General features: G+C 46.9%; 1 protein-coding gene across 3 annotated transcripts in view; it reads left to right on the top strand.

Annotated features, from left to right (window-relative positions):
• The window catches only part of Rptor (regulatory associated protein of MTOR complex 1), a 347,185-nt gene that overhangs the window by 192,838 nt on the left and 133,849 nt on the right, over positions 1-20,498 (top strand). Inside the window, exons 1-2 of one of the 3 annotated variants that reach the window (XM_052755709.1) lie at positions 11,338-11,361; positions 14,330-14,389. The exons of 1 other annotated variant lie outside the window; for it this stretch is intronic. In XM_052755709.1, the coding sequence (XP_052611669.1) occupies positions 14,337-14,389 (53 nt within the window). In that variant the 5' untranslated portion in view covers positions 11,338-11,361; positions 14,330-14,336. Of the gene's footprint in view, positions 1-11,337; positions 11,362-14,329; positions 14,390-20,498 lie in introns of those variants that run through there. One more of the 3 variants, XM_052755706.1, reaches the window with a different exon arrangement.

Raw genomic sequence — 20,498 nt, 5'->3', positions numbered from 1 at the left:
GGCAGCTGGCAGTGTCTCTCTCCCAGCTTCCTGTTTTCTCAATTTTCCTCTCTGTTAGTCCCGCCTATACTTCCTGCCTGGCCACTGCCAATCAGTGATTTATTCATTGACCAATCAGCAACACATTTGACATACAGACCATCCCACAGCAGATTGCTGTCCTTCTGGATGTGGGCATCCCAAGGTGAAGGCACCAGCAGACACACTGTGCAGTGAGTTTGGGTGAAGCACCATCTAGAGAGGGTGAAAGCAGTGTCCTCACATGGTGGAGAGCATCACAAGGGAAGAGAAAGGCCTAACTGGATCACTGCAGTCCTCTCAGGACAGAGATGCTCTGAAGGCCCATTCTTAGTACCTCACTAGATCTTAGTCCTCTGTTGAACAATTCAGGGCAATGTGTATATTCAGACTATAATAACCATCCAGGAAATTAAAACCTAATTGGGAGAGCATGGATGTGGACCTGGGTCAGTGTGTCACAGGCTCTGCCCAGGAATGAGCACCCAGTGCTTACAAGACAAGGGTCCAGATAGTTTATATTATTAGTTTCTTTTATGTGCAGATAAAATTATCAATTATAAATCATTCTTTAAGAAGCCATGCTGCTATGTCATTGGGTCAAAGCAGCTGGAGCCCTCCACCCACCTCACTTACAAAGGAGACTTGATGCTGGGAGAGTGGGAAGAGGCAGTAGCCCTCTCAGCCCTGCTTCACGGGAGTGAAGGCCAAGGACTGCTTGGGCATCATCTACAGTGCAGAGTGGAAAAGCACTCCCGTTAGGTACATGTTACCCTCGTCCAGCTGTCTCCTCTCCAAAGTAAATAAGCAGGAAAAGAGAAAGAAAAAAATAGGACAAATAAAGGAAGTGAAAAATTAAAAGATGTTCTTGGCATGGGGAAAGGTGTAGCAGGTAGTGTGGGTACAGATCACACACTGTAACCACCTTGTGAGAAGTTGCTTTCCCCTTAGGTTCTATTTGGGACTGTCCCTGGTATGTTGGCATAAGAACAGATCTTGGCAGAAAGCCAGATCAAAGATGAGATGCTTGCTCCCAGGCTCTCTAGCATACTTACTTCACAATACTTATGGCTACAGGACCTTAGGGAGCCTACCCAATAGTGAGGCCCTGGATCATGGACTCTGAGCCAGGGTTGGTACCTGTCCTTGATCATTTTTATGTATGTGTTCACATGCATATATGCATCTCTCTCTCTCTCTCTCTCTCTCTCTCTCTCTCTGTGTGTGTGTTTGTGTGTGTGTGTGTGTGTGTGTGTGTGTGTGTATTGAACACTGAGCTTCATACATGCTAGAAGTTTACTCTACTGACTAAGCTACATTATCAGCCCCTGATGCTAATTCTTAAGCAAATGTAAACCTTTGCCTTTGGTCTTGCCCTCCCCAGATATCAAAGACCAATGTTAATCAGTCATTCCTGAAGACCTCTTGAGACCCTGGCTGATCCCCAGGTCTAGCTTGTGATGCTGTTTGGCTCTGGAGCTGCCCTTCTGGCCTGGCCCTTCTGTGGGGTGCCTGGCTCTCGCCCAGAGTGGACATGGTGTAAATGTGGCTTCCACCAGGGTCTTCTTAGCACTGCCTCTCCACTTCCTGTGCCTGAAGTGTCCTCTTGCTGTCTCTTCATTGTTGAGGAGTGAGTGTATGAAAGAAACTGTGTTTGATTTTCATGATATAACAAATTAAGGCTTTTTGTCTGTTTAATCTCCACAATTCTGGTTTTAGATGTCTGTTATTCTCATGAGTTAAAACAGCTGGATATGAGAAGTTAACTACTGAGTTCTCCAGTCAGCCAGTGGCAAAGCTGGGATTTGAACCCAAGACTCCCTGGGCTTGCAAGTCCTAGTTTTCACCACCACTTTGTGCTTAGACGCATGCCATTCGTAGTGAGCAGAGCCCTCCACCACAGTGTGAGCAGGCACAGAGGATCTGTACCAGATCTCTCCTGTCAGAGACAGTGGCATTTTGAGCCCGATGGCTATTGGTGATGAGGCCACCTGGCTGAAGCCTGCCCCAGCCAGGCTGGGCCCCTTTCTGCCTGGTGATGCTGCAGCTTCGGTACAGTTTGTCACCAGTGCACCCAGGGGACTGCTCGAGGCGCTTCGGGGAAGAGGTGCTGCAGTCAGAGCTGACTGTGCCACAGTGAGCTGCGTCTCCAGCAGAAGGTTTTAATGTGCGTGCTGGTAAGGAGCAGTACATTCTGTGAGTGACTGCATGGGGAAGCGGTCACTTAAAAGCATCTCTTTCTTTTATGGGGCAATTTTTCTTTTTCTTTCTCACTCCCATGCCAGTTGTTAGCCTTGATGCTTGTTGGAAGGCTCCTCCCTTTATTTTTATTTTAATGCCTATCCCGCCTTCCAGGGTAAGCCACTGGGGCTAACTTGCTGGCCAACTACTGCTGGCCAGAGTTGGAATTGAACACTTGGAGTACTGTGGCCTCTGCCAGCTAGGTTCTGCTCTGTGGTACTGGTACCTTTAGTGAGCCATTGTGTGGCAAAGCTCTCCTCAGGCCATACACACTACCTTGCTTGTCCACCTGTCCCATGAAGGGAACACTGATTGATGGTCTATTAGAAACAGCCCATGTTAGTGTGGCTCTCTGAGAAAGCAGAAACTCTGAGTCTGAATGCTATCTGGTCCATTCTTTCCCTTGGGTGAGCCAGTTTCTCTGTGAGGATGACACTCTGCTTCCCAGCAATAGAGAGGCAGTGCAGCTGTCCAGAAGTACTGTGGAATGGGAGCTGTGAGGTCTGTGTCAACCTGTATTTATTAATTGCATAATACACTGTAATTTACAAGGTACTTCCAACATGGTTTCATATGTGTCTTTGCTAATCACCAGGGCCAGTCAAAGCAGCCATAAGTCGGGATGCACGAGCCATGTGATTGGTTGGGGACCAGGTGTTAACCTGCAGCTGCCCAGTGTTGCAGCCTGACTTAGAGCTGAGCCTACTGGGTGCCCACCCCTACCTGCTTTCTCCATTTGCCTGCTGCTGCTTCCCCAGAACCAGCTTATATTCTTCCTAGAGCTCCCAGGCTTCTCTGTGGGCTGAGCAGGGCTGCCCCTCACAGTGCTGTGATACAGCTTGCCCCGAGGACCCATTATGCAAGGGACCACAAGATGCCACAGGAATGTGAGGACCGGACACAGCATCTATCTTCAAGATATTAGTCTTTCCTTTCTCTTCCCCTCTGGCATGGAAAGCTTTTAAATAGTTAAACCATTCTCTAAAATGTGGCTTTCCTTGTTCACTCCCTCATACACTTAGTATACTATCCCTTTGTCCAGGCTTCACATCTGCCCTTTCGTGGGGCCACATCTTCCTTTTCTTTCTTGTTTTCACCACTCCATGCAGTGTGAACCGCCTGGAGCAAAGCCACACCCCTCCAAGGGACAGGGAGCCCTGCTTTGAGCAGAGGAGGCGCAGGCTTGTGTTAGCTCCCAGAGATGGGCAGGGCCTGGGGAGCTGTGGCAAGCCTTACTCCTATCTTTGTCTGTAACCAGTTTTAAATTTTTTCTTATGTTTATTTTTTGTGGATGGGGTGTGTATATCCCACTGGTGCACATGTCGGAGGATAGCTTGTGGGAGTTAGCTCCATTCTCTCAACATGTGGGTCCTAGGGATCAAACTCAGGTTGTCCAGCTTGGTCAAGAGGTCTTCAGCCACCTCTTCACCCTATTCTTCTTCCTTTGGCTCTGCTGTTTGGCTTGTGGTGCGTCTTGAAGGGTTTGTTGCTGCACAGCAGACTGGAATGATGTAGGACTAGAGATGTGACAGACAGAAAATCTAGGATCAGGTGGGCTGTGCTTGCTCTGATGGAGGACACCTACTACACAGCCTGTTTTTATTACATACAGTAAGTAGTCTGTAGCTAGTTTCAGGGAGAGGTCTCTGTAGGGGAGCAGTTTCAGGTTGTAGTCATACTACAAGAGAAAGTTGTGGTTGCTAAATTTTTGCACAGACTGTCGACATCCACACAGGGACCAGGGGAAGGCTTTTGCCAAATCCCTAAGCCTGACCTGGGAAGTTCCCATGGGTCTGAGGCATTGGGGTCCGTGACACATGCTCATGCAACAATGTATATTCACTCAGGCAGGACTTCATCAGCTCCTTACACGTTCATTCGAGGATCCCTTGCTCCCCACAGGCTTATTCCTTACCACCTGTTTTCTCTGCCTCTGTCTCCATTTAAGGTCCCTTGTTTACATCTTCTCAGAGAAGGCTCTGCTCTTCCAGCTGAGCATCATCCCTCTAGCTGCAGTATGCCTCTGAGTGCCACAAGCAAGGCATGAGGCTGAGAAGAGGGCAGAGACACGCTTCACCCTGCCGCTCCAGTGTCCACATGCACACGCCATTGTGTGGGCTCCAGAGGGAGCCTCCCTTTTCCCCCACTTTCCGCACAGTGTTCTGGAGCGAACAATGGGAAGGAAACCTTGAAAGGATCAGCGCAGTCTCATGTTTTGTGTTGTCTGTCTGTCCTGCCCATGCACTATGTAACACAACGTATACCTTTATATTGTGTTTCCAGGCTGACGATGACCACTCTTTATTGTTCCCTGGTACTTTACTTTCAAGTTTAGTATTCCATCATATTTATAGATAGAATTACTTAAGCATTTGCCCAGTAGTAAAAAAAATAGTAGTGTTTCTGTGGGACAAAACTCCTGCTCCTCTTCCCAAAGCACACCACTTCTCCTTGTTCTGGATTATTCTCCACATGTGTTTCTAGAATGGGACTAGCATGTCAGAAAATATAGCTCTTTACCTCTGTTGCTTCTAAACTGGAAGGTTAAACTGCCCCATATCATATGTACAAATGTGTCATTTTCAGCACACTCTGGCATTATTTCCAAAGAGAAATTGTCCCATCTCAGGTTGTGATAGACAGACTCTATTTTGAGGGCCATACATGATCTGAGGGTTTTTTTTTTTTTTTTTTTTTTTTGGTTTTTCGAGACAGGGTCTCTCTGTGTAGTTTTGGTGCCTGTCTTGGATTTCACTCTGTAAACCAGGCTGGCCTCGAACTCACAGAGATCCGCCTGGCTCTGCCTCCCGAGTGCTGGGATTAAAGGCGTGCGCCACCACCACCCGGCAATGATCTGAGGTTTTGTGGGTTACAGTGTGTGAATTACTGTTGAGAAAGGTCTGCCCTCTCCACCAGTTGTCTTATCCCCTTCCAGAAGCCTCTGTACCCAGTGGAGTACACCTGATGCTGAAGCCACAGACCAGGAACACAGCAGAGGAAACATTACCAACCCCCCTACCTGTTGGAAGGGGTCAAGACAAAATGCATATCATACCTTTTACACAACACAATCTACATTTAAGTTTAATTGGCGACTAGTCTGACCTCATTGCCTGTTCTCAGAACATCAGTAATTGACTGCTTGTCATAATAATTTCTCACTTCCTAGCCAAAGGCTGTTGTTTGGCCAGTAATTCTGCTGCTGGTGAAAGTGAGCACACAGAGAACCTAGACTCAAGTCCATCATCTATCTAGCCATGGCTGCAGTTCTCACTTGCTCTAGGAAGCTTGCTCTCTGATAAAGGTTTTCTTTGCCTCTGGCTGGACTTCCCTACAAAATGTAAACCGGCTATATTATCATCATGTCCATCTGCTTCTGTTAAGACAATGCACTTATGGTCATAAAAGCAGCTGAATGTCTGGTACCTGCCAACTGCATAATTGATGAATGGTCCATTCGGAAGACGTTAAGTCTATGTTAGAGACGTTAATGTTCAGATGTGTTCTGGGCACTTAGTTTGCCTTTAGTGGTGAGAGCCTAGGTACTAGAAGGGATGTGCAACAGAGAAGTATATATAAAGTCAGAGGTGTGCTCTCACCTCGGCCCCTCACTTAGCCATTCGCTGGGTTCTTTAGGCCTCTTCTGAACATCTTTCTCTGGTAGAGGGCAAGAGTCACAATGGTAGATGTGAACTGCCGGCCACAGAAGTCCATCAGTCAGGCAGTCCAGCTTCTGTACTCTGACTTGAAGGCACCTCAGAACCTTTGCAGTGGACATGCTAGGATAGATTCCTTCATGATAGGAGACTTAGGCATAGACACTTTAGGATGGGTGCCTTAGAATAAAAGACTCGGTGGAAGACTGAGCGCTGACATCTTTGGTTGCCCCAAGCTGGAGGAGAGGTCCCAACAAAGGCAGGTGGAGACATGAATGTTTCCTTCTTGCTTTAGCTCTTTTCTAAATGACAAATGTTTCCATTAGTTAACTTTTAATTGGCAAGTAAGAACACTGTTTTGTCTTTGGCCACACATCTTGGGTCCTGCCTTTTGCCCCTGCTCTAACACAGGTCACCCTCCCCTTGCTTCTGTGTGGTCCTTTTTTTTTTGTTTGTTTGTTTTTTTTTGTTTTTGTATGACTGTTAGGAGTTAGACCTGAATCAGTCAAAAAATCCCTGGGAGATTTTCCAATTTTTAATGAGACTGAAGATATTGCTCAGTGGTGGAGCATGTTTGAAGGCTTGGGTTCTGTCCCCATTTCCCTCCTCTATTCCTGCCAATAAATTAACAGGGGGGAATGTCTAGGTTTAAATTACATTGAACTTTTTCAAAAAGGGCTTATAGACACTATTATTTGCTTGCGTGAGCCAGGGCCTCAGCATGTAGCCCAAGCTATAATACTTCTTAATCCTCCTGCATCAGCATCCCAAGTCCTGGGGTTACAGACAGGCCTGTATCACTCTGCCTGGCTTGATAATTCTAAGTTTGTGACTCTTTCTCTCCTGGGAACTCAGAGCAGCTGAAAAACAACAACAAAACAAAACAAAACAAAAAACCATTAGTGTTTTCTGGGAGACCTGTGTGAAGGTTAGCCAGAGATTAAAATGTGAGATAAACTCTGAACCGATGGGGACTTGGACAACCCATCTGATTGTGTCCTTGTAGACGAGGCCTCTTACAGTAGCAAAGGAAGGGAGAGCAATCTCTTTGGTCTCCTAACCTGGTCTTTGCAAGTGCTGGCCCTTCCTGTACGTGGGGAAGGAGTGCGTAGTCCCAGCCTGCTTCAAATCCCTCCCAGCCAATTTCCTTTCTCACTTGAACTTAGATGAGAGTCAGCCTTGGCTCTGAGCCATTAGTGAGTGCTGCAGCAGTTTCAGAGCTCTGTGATGACATCATCTCAGTTCCTGTGTTAGGGACCCCTCATGCTGTGCTTCTGTCAGCATGCCTCTGGCCAGTCTTACCTAGGGTCAGGCCTCTCTCGGCTGCCACCAAACGGTAAGTGGTAGAAACGTGGGCTGTGCGGTGCCCTTCTGTCTGTTTTGTCCAGGTGATCTCCAGCCTCCTGCTCGTGACAGTCCTAGAACTTTGTGTGCCACTTCTTAATACAGAAAGGACAGATGAGGTAGCAGAAAGAGAAGTGAGATCAATGATCATGACAGGATAGGATCTAAGTAGTTGGTTCTTTGGAATTTAAAAGAATCATGTATTTTTTTAAAACAAGTTTTAGAGTCCATCCAAAACTTCTACCATAAAGCTACCCTACCTCCTAGACCGAGGTAGATGATGGCACACCTGTCTGTGGTGAACACCAAGTGTACTTATGGGGTCTGCGCCTGTCTGCTCTTGACTGTCTTCTCTCTAGCACGGTGTTGTGATTTCCAGGGATGGTGGCTGCTGCTGCATGGCCATTTCCCATCAGTGTGCAGTCAAGAAGCATTGCCCTAAATGAGAAGGTGTGAAGGTCAGAGTTCTGCATGTGGGCCTCTGACTCTGCACTTCCTACAGTAGTCTGGCACCGTTTCTAGTCCGAGTCCATGCGCAGTATGCACATACTCCATGTGACTTGTTTACTAGGTATAAGTTGGACTGGGGAACAAGGAGTCTGAAGCTGCCACAGACTAGGGGACAGTTCCGTGAAGGGGCTCCTCTGTTCTGCCATGTGGGAGCATTCCACTGGGCAAGATGTGTTGTAAGTTTCCTCCCCAGAAGAAGTTGCCTCCATGGGAAGGGGTGTTGCAGCTGTTGATAGCCTCAGGGAAAACATGAAGGGGCTAGGTGTGGGGAGGCAGGGGCACACCTTTGAAAGTTTGCACCCTTGAGGTGTAGAGCTCTGTGAAGTGGATAGCCCTGAAAGGTTTCCTGCCCGTCCGCTGCCTGTTTTGACTGCCTTTTCTTTTTATTGGAAGACATGTTTCAACCATTTGAAACAGTGGTGAGAAAATACTAAAATGATAGACAATATAGTGTCTCAGGGAGCAGCACCCTTGCTGCCTGCTGCTTCCCAGCCTCTGTGTCTCTTACTGAAAGGAAAAGTATCTGCTCAGGACACCCCAAGACCAAGCTCTCAGTACAGAGGAGATTTATTTACCCCAGAGGGACAGAGGGCAGGGGTAAGGGACAAAGACAAGAGATAAAGAAAGGACAAGGGAGACGGGGGAGGGAGCCAGGTAGAGGGGACAGGGGTGTCTGTCCCGGAGGACAAAGGACTGTCTCTGGATAGAGACAGATGTGACCCATAGGCAAATGGCGGTTTATAAAGGTAAAGGGGGAATGGAAACCCCGTGTTAGGGTGAGGTGTTTAATTTTAATTGGACATGTTAATTAGGTGAACCAAAGGGAGCTTTTGATAGCTGGACTTTGGTAGTCAGCCTCGGGAGGAGGAAGTATCCAAATAAGGACTAGACCTTGGTGTCTAGCTTTAGGAATGTAATCTAATGGTTTTTAGCAAGGCAGAGGGGATGGCAGAGAAGGGCAAGGCCTGCCAGAGCCACATGCTCTCCACACTCAAGCTGGCCAGAGTTTCTTCACTTACTAATGAAAGGATTCATTTTTCTGTTAGCTCACCTGGTTCTACAGCAGAGAAAACACCAGTTCCTTCCTTACAGTGGGCCTAGAAGCTGCCGTTGGGAAGCCATTCTATACAGTCAAAGTGACACCTAAAGTTTGTAAATTAGCATCAAGGTGGAAAGTAAAAACAGTTTAGAGATCTTACTTGGTAGGTTCATTTGAGACAAGGTCTTACTCTGTATCCCAGACTTTCCTAGCACTCACTCTGTAATCTAGGCTGGCACTGAACTGGCAGCAGTCCTTCTGCTTTAGCCTCCTTGAGAGCTTGGGTTACAGGAGCAATCCACCCTATCCAACTGGCTGGCATTGTCAATTTATTCATTTGCTTACTTAATGTGTGCTGGTATTTTGCCTACAAATATGTCTAGTGCACAACTTGTGTGTCTAGTGTCCTCCAAGCATGTCTAGTGCAACACTTGTGTGCCTAGTGTCCCTGGATCCCATGGGACTTGTGGTTATGGATAGTTGTGAGCTGCCATATGGGTGCTGAGAGTCAAACCTGGGACCTCTGGGAGAGCAGCCATTTCTTTTAGCCATCTTTCCAGCTCGGCTTTATTTTTGAGTCTGTAATTAGGCATCATGTCAGTGTGAGGGTACAGAGACACAGCTCTACTCTGCCATCCTCAGCAGCCTAAAGAGTTCCCATTGGGTTAGGAGAAAGCAAAACACGTAAAGGAGAAAGACCATACCTAAGAGAATGGCTTTGAGCTTCTCCCAGAAAATAAGACACACCCAAGTGTGGCAGCGGTCCAGGCTCCTGAGGGAGACTCAGATAGCTGTCTTAGCATGAGCCACATATACCACTTACCTCTCTGAGGTTGCTCAGAACCATTTACTTCTTTTCTCTTTTATTTGATACATGAGGTGGCTCTGGTAATGCCTTGAGTGGAATTATAATCTGACAAGGTGAAATCAGGAGCCACTAGGGCCACACAAGGTTCTTAGCAATGTCCTTTCCTCCTCAGTGGGGTTTCTGGTGATATTCCTAGCAAATAATCAGGTTTGCAGCTGGTCGGTCGACTCAACAGCTGGCAGTGGAGCTGGAACTTTTGCTGCTCCGTTGGACTTAAAGTGAGGGGCACCTTTCCCTGCTCACGTCCCCCCTGGATTTCCCTGCTTTTCCATTTGCCTTCGTTTTATAACAACATTCCTGTGAGTGGAACAGAGCGAAGGGTTTTATAGACAGAAGAGAGCTGCAGAAACAAAGACCAAAAAGGAATCAGAGTTCCTTGTGAGGCGGAAAATAGAAAAGGGATTGGTCAGCCTCAGGTCGCTTCTGGTGCAAGGATTAAAGCAGGCTGGAACCTGATTGTTGGTGGCAGGCTGCAGCTGGCCTGCTGAGGGAAGTGGTGTCTCCTCTGGCTGGTTCCTGGAAGGCGGAATAAACAGCCCAGTTTCTGACTGCTGTGTAGATGCTGCCATGCAAGGCTGTTTGGATGCTTAGCCTGGTTTGTGTCACCACTTTGTCCAAAACAGCGGCTCTTGGTGGTGGAGTTGCCACAGAGGAGTCCTCTTGGCTGGTGTTATCTGACTTCGCAGTTTGGGCTTCAGTAGACATCACTTTCCTTTTGTTTGTGTTCATTTTCTTTTGAAGACAGCGCACCTCACAGAGGTTCCAAAGCACTTCCTGTGTATCTTTCCCCACCATGGGGTTCCCCCTTGCCCTCTAACGCCAGTGTGACCCACAACTGTCTTCCATACACTTCTTGATGCTGGATGTGCCCGAGAACACTTGTCCCTGCACAGTTAAACGGCAGTTTGGCTGGGTGTGAAACTCTGGTTCCACGTTACTTTTCTTCAGTAAGTTAAACATCCCCTTCCATGGTCCTCCTACTTGTTCTGCTTATGTCTTTGAAAGTGGTCTGTTTCTGAAAAGCCTCTGTGTCTGTTGTTCTCAGTGAATTGTCGTTGTTGTTTTTTGGTTTGGCTTGATTTGGTTTAGTTGTTGAAATTGGCTTTGCTGTGCTGCCCAGGCTGGCTTTGAACTCCTGGGCTCAACAGTAGTCCTGTCTCAGCTTCCCAAATATCTAGAACTTCAGGTTTGTATTACTTGGCCAGCTGTCCTCAGGACTCTTGAACTTCACTCTGGTGTCCTCCATCCGTAGACTAGGTGCTGCCTCGTATTTCATGGGGAGGAGTAAACACTCACATGAGACACAAGGCCACAGCCTCCAGAGACCCTGAGCACCTTCCAGCTATTGAACTTGAAATGATCCTCCTGTCTCAGCTTCCCAAGTCTTTGGTTTACAAGTATGATTCACCATACCTGGCCAGTTTTATGGATCATTTGAGGTTGTTTTTTTTTTTTTTTTTTTTTTTTTTAAGGCAGTCTTTCTATGTATCACTGTCTGTCCTGGAATTTGGTATGTAGACTGGACTGGCCTCAAACTTACAGAGATCTGCCTGCCTCTGACTCCTAGGTGCTGAGATTAAAGGTATGAGCCACCATGCCCAGCATTGAGTCATTTTGTTCCTTCAGTTTATCCTTGGCCTTCATTGTCCAGGAACACCCTCATATAGAAGAAAACAGAATGAAAGGTGAGACCAGTTGTTGTTCTGGTATGGAGAATTGATGCTATTGGTGAGGGAACTTTGTGGGTTAATGCCGACTTAAGCATGCTGCTCTTCAAGTGACCATAGCCTGGTTAGTTTAAATGTCTTTGCTTTAATTCCATATTTAAGAGAACTGTACCTTTTCGCTGTTATAAAAATGCTAATCTCCCAGTCAATAATTAAATTAGGCTTTTATAACAAAGTATCTATCAATTCCAAAATCTGTCTGTTTTGATGTTTTCTCTGGCTTTTGACATTATGCCACCCATTTTGGAAGTGCTAAAAGCTGCTTCTGCTTTCTTCCTTAGAGCAGTGTCAGCCCAGTTGGATGGGGGTGGACGGTAGGATTGGACTGATCTCCCCAGAAGCTTGGTTGTGGGACTGACCTCTTTGGCTTTGTTCCTAGCTACAGAGTGTCACTTTTGATCCTGGAATACAGCATGTGACTAAGGCAGGATCCCCCTGGGAGTCCATTGAAAGCCCTGAGGCTTCTCAGGACCTCTAATTGGTGAAATGAGGCCTTCCTCTGCCTTCTTGGGGCAAGAGACCTGCACTCCCCAATTAATACTTTCAGCCTCCCATTGCCCCAGGGATCCTTGCAGTCACATCCTGTCTGTAGTTCATGAGTCAGCCAGTGCTAGAGGAAGGTTTGGCTCCCTCCAGTCTAAGGTTATTGCTCGCAATTTCCTGGCAGCCTTCACTGCTGATCTCTGATCCTCACCCTAGGGAGACTGCTCCCGCTGTCCCCATATGTTGTGTGAATGTGTAGCCCAACAGGTGGTTCATCCTTTGCCAAGGTTATAGCACTTCCAGTTTCTCTTCTGTTTGTTCTTTGGAATTACCAAGTGGTTGGTTTTTTGTTTGTTTGTTTGTTTGTTTTTTATTTTATTTTATTTTTTTGAGGCAGTGTAGCTTTTGGAGCCTTTCCTGGAACTTGCTGTGTAGACCAGGCTGGCCTCGAACTCACAGAGATCTACCTGGCTCTGCCTCCTGAGTGCTGGGATTAAAGGCATGTGCCACCACCGCCTGGCTCCAAGTGGTTGTTTTTAATATTTTGTCTGGAATTTATTATTGCTTTTGACATAGGAATTAATCTGATACAAATGATCCTGTCATTACTGGGCTCCAGACATCCCAGTCAATAAATCCATTGCGGATGAGGAGACAAGACAATGAGGAGTGTGGCTCAAACAGGACTCAGACCCCCAAATGTGTCTCCTGTTGGTCATGCTTATCCAGCAGGAGATCTTGATGCTGTTGAAGCTGTGTACATCCATGCTGATTCCAAGGACATAAGATGCTTGCAGGAGGCTGAGCAGAGTTCTTGGAATGTCAGCAGAAGGATCTAGCTACTCAGAGTCCAGCCACTAGCTTGACTATATTCAGCATTCCAGCTCCCTGAGACTGTAAAGGAGCTGCCCTTACAGTCAAAGAAACGTGGCCCCCAGGTTAATTTGTTTTGCTCTTTGAACCATAGAACACTGGCTGCGGCAGCTCAACCAAAAGCAGGCTTTCTCCCACTGCTTGAGCTGAGCCTTGTTTCTTGAGAACAGAGAACATGGCTGGGCAGTTGTGCTCCATGTCCTGGGCAGGAGCCATTTACTTGGCACATACTATTTGTATGTTACCTTGTTGTCTTTCTGCTTCTGTATCTTTCTGTTCCTCTCTGTTTTCTTCCCCTCTTATCCCACTGCTCCTCTGTCCCTCTAAGCCTACCACTCATAAAGGGTTTTTGTCCTTGTCTCTCAGTTGTGGCCTGATCTTTGTACTGAACACGGTGTCTGTTGGTGATAGGTGTACATGCATTTTACAAATGTCCTGGTGAACCCATTGTAAGGTGCAGACATCATAACTGGGAAAAAATACACAAGCTGCAGACTGTCCTAGCTTAGCTCCTGGCTGAGAAAAAGTAGAGAGCATCATTAGTTTCTACCAGTAATGCTGGGCTGGCTGAGAGCTGCCACTCACTGTTGCCTGTAGCACAAGCATGTGGGCCATTGTCAGTGTGTCAGAGTTGAAAGCAAGTCCCTGCAGAATGCACTGAAAACTGGAAATGGAGTCATCCTAGATTGGGGCCATCTCATGTGCTGTGTTCCTGCTGCTCTTAATTTTAAACAGATAGTGCAAGCATTTTACGTTCCTCCCACTAAAAACACTGAGCTGCTGACTTCTTCAGTGCTGTCATTGATCCTGTTCTGCTGTGTGCCAATGGCTCTAACAGGAGGGGAAGAAAGATGGCTTCTTGCCTTCTGTCAGCACACACAAATTAGATAAAGCCCTGCCACTTCCGTTCTTGCTTTTGAGGTGGATTTGTCCACAGATGAGAAGTCTCTCAGCTCTGGCTCCTTTGACTTTTTGATGATTAAAATGGTATAATTGAATCCCTGTTCCTTTGTCTTCTCTAAGTGGCACTTATGTGCCTTGAAGGCATGCATCCACTCCCCAGCACTACTCTCCCCACCCCCTCCCGCTCCTCACTTTTTTAAGAAGGAAGAAAGGCAGAGTCAGGGAGTCTAGTCTACTCCAGCAGTTCTTAGCTGAAGCCTTGCTCTGAGTCTCAGCTCCTCGCTACTCTCCAGGGACAAGGCTCCATTAACTGCATGCAGCTGCTGGCTCCAGATGCTGCTCTACAGTCTTGCAGCCTTGACACAGTGGCAGTGAGGCTTGCTTCTTTTGTTCTTTTTGAGAAAGGGTTTCTCTGTGTATCCTGGCTGTCCTGGAACTCACTCTGTAGACCAGGTTGGCCTCGAACTTACAGAGATCCACCTGCCTCTGCTTCCAGAGTGCTGGGATTAAAGGTGTGCACCACCACCGCCAGCTGAGGCTTGCTTCTTAAACCTAAAAGATGCCAGTACTGAGGAAGCAGTGTGTTTAAACTTGTATATTTACTGCTGGATGGTTCTCATGTTCAGTGTTCCGTTCTTGCCTCTCATGTCCTCTCCTTTCTCTGCAGGTTTTGCATGCAGAAGTGTGTTAGTCTGGTGCCTGGAGTCACACTGGATTTGATAGAAAAGTAAGTAAGATTTGAGCCCTGTGGATTCCTGGGTCTTGAGTGTTTTCTTCTTCCTACTCATGTCCTCAGAAGTCCCTCATGTTAGTGTGGGGTTCTCCGCTTTCATGTGGGTCTGTCCTTTTGTTCTCTGACTGAGGCTCTGCTTATGATGGTTACACAGGTGCTTGGTGTTACAGGTACTAGCATGGGGCCATAATAAAAGAGAAATGATAAGAAGCTCTGTTCCTCTGAATGTTTAAAATACTGCAGACTGTCTGATGCAGAACAGGGCTGCCCACGTGGCCTTTCTGAAACAGCCAGATTATAGTTACACTCTAACCTTGTTGTTTCAATTTCTAATGGTCTTATAATAAAAAAAAAAAAAAACAGAGCCAGATATTGGGGTGAAATCTGAAAGATCAGAGACACAGAACAAGCCACATCCAACCTCACCTCGCCAACTCCTCAACCGATCCTGTTTCCATCAATCCTCAGACTGAAAGCCTCTGAGTCCTCAGAGGGTCTGAAAGGGTCTCAGCTGAACTGCTTTAGTTCCTGTTTCCTCATACCTTATATACCTTTCTCCGCGCTGCCATCACTTCCTGGGATTAAAGGAGTGTGTGCTTTCCTGACTGGGATTAAAGGCATGTGCCACCACTGCTTGGCTCTGTTTCCAGTGTGGCGGTGAATTCACAGAGATCCAAATGGATCTCTGCCTCCCGAGTGATAGGATTAAAGGTGTGTGCCACCACACTGTCTGACCCCTATGTCTAATCTAGTGTCTGGCTCTGTCCTCTGATCCTCAGGCAGACTTTACTAGGGTACACAATATATCACCACAAATCTCATCTTCTTTAACTTCAGGTTGGTCTTCAGTGGTCTTCTGTGTCTTACCTCCAGCCATGTTACTGTCGAGGGCAAACCCATTCTAGAAATAGCCAGGGTGTGCACAGTGTGAGAACCTGTATTCCCTCTTGCTCAAAGCCTGCTAAGGTCCCTGAGAAGTATATCCCTTTCCTGATTTCTCTGCTTCTGAAATAGTATCTCATGACTCTAAACCTGGCCAGCATTTGACTCCTCTCAACTCATCCTGACTTGTGTCAGAAGTATAGAAAACTTGGGGAGGTTTTTGGAACCCCATATTTTCCAAAATTAGTAGATGATTGTTTTCCATGTTGTGATACACAGGAGTATATGTGAAAATATCCAAGGCCTGAATTTATTAAAGTGGGTGAGAAAAACAAATCTACCTCATGGATTGCCTAGGAAAGTGCTTTCCTTGTGTGTGAGGGAACCAACTCCCGATCCTGTGCCAAGAGCAGTGCTGCCGTGCCTGCAGGAAAAAGGCAGAGCTGCACGCACACTGATGGCACCCATCTCCCATGCCCATAATAAGTGGAAAATACAGTAGGATGTGTTTTCCATGTGTTGCAAACTCTGAATATAAATGCATAAAGAAGCATAAAACTCTGGGGTTGAGGGTATAGATTGAGGCACAGTCAGTGTACACAAGGCCCTGGGTTTGATTCCCCAGCATTGCCCAATAAAAGAAGAAAAATGACTCTAGTTTCAGCTGAATAGCAAAGTAGAACTTGAAACAGGGGAAGGAACAATAGCACCATGGGGTTCTGACTTTTCTATATGTAAAAATTACAAAAATGTGTGTGTGTGTGTATGTATATATATATATTTATTACAGAAATGCAGCATGTAAAATACATCTATAGCTCACTAATAGTTATCAAAATGCAGTGAGGACCACTACATGCAGTTCGAGGCTAGTGTTTCCTCTTGGGTTTTAAATCACCATCTAAGCTTAAGGGTACACTCATTCACAAACAGTGGATGACATGGAAAAGTAGTGCCTCATCAGTGGGTGCCAGCAGGGCACATGGGAGGCTCATGGTCTTTGCCTCCTTGGTCTTAACAGAACAGTTTGGAAACCAAAGCATGATCCACAACAGAGTGGGGCTGTTGGTAGACAGTGGGTCTGGGTGGGTAAGCAAGCTGCCCTTAGCCAGACACATAGGAAGTCAGTTGGCCTGGTACAGACCCAGTAGAAAGAGGTAGAGGCCTCTGGTGTCACCAGGACCCTTCTCAGTTGTAGTGTGACCAACTGTGCCGTCTTCCTTAACAGTTTAGTGTAGAAGAGTGTGACCTAGGAGCACATAAGTGGTGATAGGACCCATGGATGGGATGATGACACAAGGACACATGTCCCCTTTCTGTCTGTTGTGTTCTTACTGCTCACAAATGTTATACGCGTGTCATCAGGGACCACAGTGATGCTGCTGCTGAGAGTGGGGATCAGAGCAACAGACAAGGGCTGGGCAATGCAGAGTCACGTGCTCACCAGAAAGTCCCGGCATTTGTTCCTGTATCGGGGCTGTGGAAGACAAATAGATGATGCACTCCCCAGAAAGTCTTCCTGGTATGTCCCCACCCTTGGCTCAAGTCCTTTCTGGCGCCTCAGAGGCAGAGTAATGCTGGAGCTCTTCCCAGGGCTAGTATAAAGGAAGAGTGGTGGGACCCTGTGACCCAGCCACTTTATCCCTCGGGCTTTACTCTTGAAAAATGAAACCTGAGGCTGAAGCGGTGGCTCAGTGGTTAAGAGCACTTGCTGCTCTTGCAGAGGACCAGGGTTTGTTTCCCAGCATTCATAAGGCAGCTCACAACCGCCTATAACTGGTATGTGGTATACATACAAACAAGCAGGCACACATACATACACATAAAGTATAATAAACATCTCTTGAAAAAGAAGAATGAAACTTGCAGAATAACTCAGATGGAGATACATGAGGACCACAAAACGCTGTCAGCAAGAAAAGAGAGATAGCACGCACAACACAGGTGGTTGCAGAAGCCAGTCTCTAAGAATGGGGGTGGGAGAGCAAGTAGGGTCAGCTCAGGACTATGGTGAGTGACCTGAGGGACTAGCGAGGAGGTGTCCTGCCTGTGGCCCCATAGAGCCTTCATATGTTAAAGCCATAGAACTCACACCAAAAGAAGTCAGTTTGCCATGTAACAGGGGAAAAAATGAAGTTAACCTAAATGTGGAGGCAGGTAGCAATGCCCTGAGAGGATATTGGCCAGAATTGCTGGGGGCATAGCAGAGGCGGCAGCTGCTGTGGGCAAGAGGACCAGACAAGAAGCAAAGCCCAGAGTAGATCAGGGCCTGGGAAAAGTGGTTTCTTCTGCTTCATGGGCAAGTCATTTCTCCTTCACTATTAGAACTGGCCAGTGAGGGTTAACAAGCAACAGTGGGCATCCTTCTGCCCAGACAGAAAGGACCAGCAATTCTATCAGGCATCACTTTCCCGCTACCGGCTTTTCTTGTCCTTCCCACCCTGCCCTAGCATTTCTGCTTTCCCAGCCAGCAGAGTGGCTCTTAGGCATCTAGAGGTGAACTCAGAGGGTCCTCTCTCCTCCCCCTCCTGTGACAAGCAGTGATAAAAAGTCAGTCAGATGCTAAAACACTAGGTGTGGTGTTTATTTTTTATGTGTTTTTGTAGTTCTTGCATGTCTGTATATGTACCTTGTGAATGCCTGGGGCTGGCAGATTGCAGAATATAGTGCAGATCCCTTGTAACTAAAGTCACAGGCTGTTGTTACGTTGCTGTGTGGGTGCTGGGGACAAACCCCAGGTCCTCTGGAAGAACTGCCAGTGCTCTTCACCCCTGAGCCGTCTCCAGTGCTTGATTTGCTTGTCTGTTGTTAAGTTAAAGAAGACAGATGTGCCGTGTTGTCACGAGGGTGGTCAGGTTTCAGAATGCACCTGTCTGGGAGGAGCTGTGCTGAAAGAACATGGACATTGGATTTTGTGTGACACCACCATGCAATGTTGAGAACCTGTGAATCCAGGCCTAGTGCAAAGCAGAAATGATGATTTCCGAGAAGACTTAGTGGAAGAAAGTTTATTGCGATTGATTTAACAAGTCTTAAGTGCTGCAGTCATCGCTGTACGTGTGTTTGAGGTGTTGACTTGGAACTGAGTCACAGGGAGCCGTCTATTTCAGTTGAAACCGGCACAAATCAACATTTGCCGTTTGAAACACTATACTCCTGCTCTCCCTTGTAGCTTGGCAAGGGTTAAATTAATGTGAATAGGTGAATCATATTTATATTTTTATGCCAGGACAAATTGCAAACTTGAGAATTACACCACCCTCAGAGAAAGGCTGATGCACAGCCCCGAAGCCACCAGCTACAGCCACTAGATCGAGTTCTGAGATGATACGTGTTTTTTCACCTTTGCAGTTCGCTTGCCATTTAAAAGAAAAGGTTTTAGACCTTGTCCCTGTTATATTACAGTCCTATAAGAAGGTTTGATTTCTAAGAAGCTGGCAGCACATTCCTCGGATGGGTCCTGCACAACCTCATTTCGTCCACTCTATTATTATCTGAATGTCTCCTTAAAACTTTCCCATTTGGGTTCCTGTGAATTCCACAGCTTGCAGCCAGCTGAAGCTGTTCATGCAGGAATCTCTGCATTGCCCACCTGGTATCTCCATATGCTGCACATGGGGTGCCCTGCCTGGGACATGCTGGCTGGCAGTGTTAACCTGTGCCTCAGTGCAGGCAGCCCTGCTGGGAGGTTGGTAGCATTGCTGTGGCTCAAGAACACTTGCCTAGCGTGGACAAGGTCCTGGGCTCTACACCACTACAACACATGCACTGCCACAAAGCAGAACATAGAAAAGAGGTTTGTGTTAGCTTACCGTTCTGGAAACACAAAGTCATGGAGCCACATCTAGTGAGGTCTTGCTGGAAAGGCCTCTAGACTATGCAGTAAATAACATGATAAGACAGGAAGAGTATGTGTATGGTTACTATATGTGTCTCCTTTTGAAGTCCCCCGAATTCAACTGTAGGCTCCACCCACTGACCTCATCTAATCCTAAACCCCTCCAGCAGCCCGTTGACCTGCACACCAGATTGGATTCAATTTTTGTCCTCTTTGTACCTCAAAGTAAGGGCTGATGTCAATCCTTGAAACTTTGGAGGATGCACTATAGGCATATCCAAACCATAGAACATCCTTCTTCAAGATGTGAAAGATTAAGGGAAATGTAACACAGAGTGGAGGGTCATAGAGACCATGAGCCCTAGGACATGCTGTGAGTAGGAACTGCTTTCCTGCTGCTGCTGCTGCTGCTGCTGCTGCTGCTGCTGCTGTACCCAGTGCTCCAGAATCAGGTGTCTCCATGATGGTTATTCTGGAGGTCACAGCCCACTGGTTTCCCACATATAGTGGCCCCTTGCTTCATCATACATCTGAGCACAAGCTGTACAGGCAGAATGTTGGGACCCGTTGGCTGAGGATGAGTCTCTCCAATATCCCAAGAGTGTACTTGTCACCAGCATGCTAGTGGGCAGCATGCCCTGGCACAGGAGCCCAGGGACACTTTCCTGGAAGTAGGACCAGGGAGCCAAGTTCCTTTATTCCAATCCTGAGAGCATGAGCAGGCTCCACTATGCTTGGAATATTCCCTAGACTGTCAGTCCACTTCTCTTGCACAAGGTACCCAGGAAAGAAGGTCTCTACGGATCAGGCCTGCACACATAACAACACAGTGCCAGCTGAGCCAGTTGGCTCCAGAGCACCAGAACATTTAAAAAGCCTTTTAATATTATTGTCTTTAAAACTCTGCTGAAATGAAGTGATCATAGAATAGTTACTTGCTACTCTGTTGAACGGTCAGCACTTAAATTGGTTGAGGTCTGATTCCAAGTGCCTAGGACTGCCCATCTCCTCAAAGCCCTCTTGTCCCAGTTCTGAGCAACAGATGGGTTTACACAGTACATTGAGGGATACATATTCACCCCAGCTGCCTTCTTGGCTGTGCTCAAAACCCCAAGGAGCAAAAAGCCCAGCCTTCCCACCCAGGCAGCATGAGTGTTCTCTTAAAAAATGTATAAATAGCTGATGGTTTGAGAACCATGGAATATTTCAAAATATATAAATTTTTGAGTAGTTGAGAGATTCTAATAAAAACATTTGCACGATATTGACAAAGCTGTCAGGGGAGTTGCTGGGTGAGGTTTGTGTAATTGGCTGAGTGACATACATGGTCATGTGCCCCTGCTCACAGTGGCTAGTCTGCTTTCTTAGAGAGGTGGAGCTCTG

This window comes from Peromyscus californicus, unplaced genomic scaffold (genome assembly GCF_007827085.1).
Source record: "Peromyscus californicus insignis strain IS unplaced genomic scaffold, ASM782708v3 Scaffold_3__1_contigs__length_106647218, whole genome shotgun sequence".
NCBI lineage: Eukaryota > Metazoa > Chordata > Mammalia > Rodentia > Cricetidae > Peromyscus > Peromyscus californicus.
This window is presented reverse-complemented; position numbering and strand designations above follow the sequence as displayed.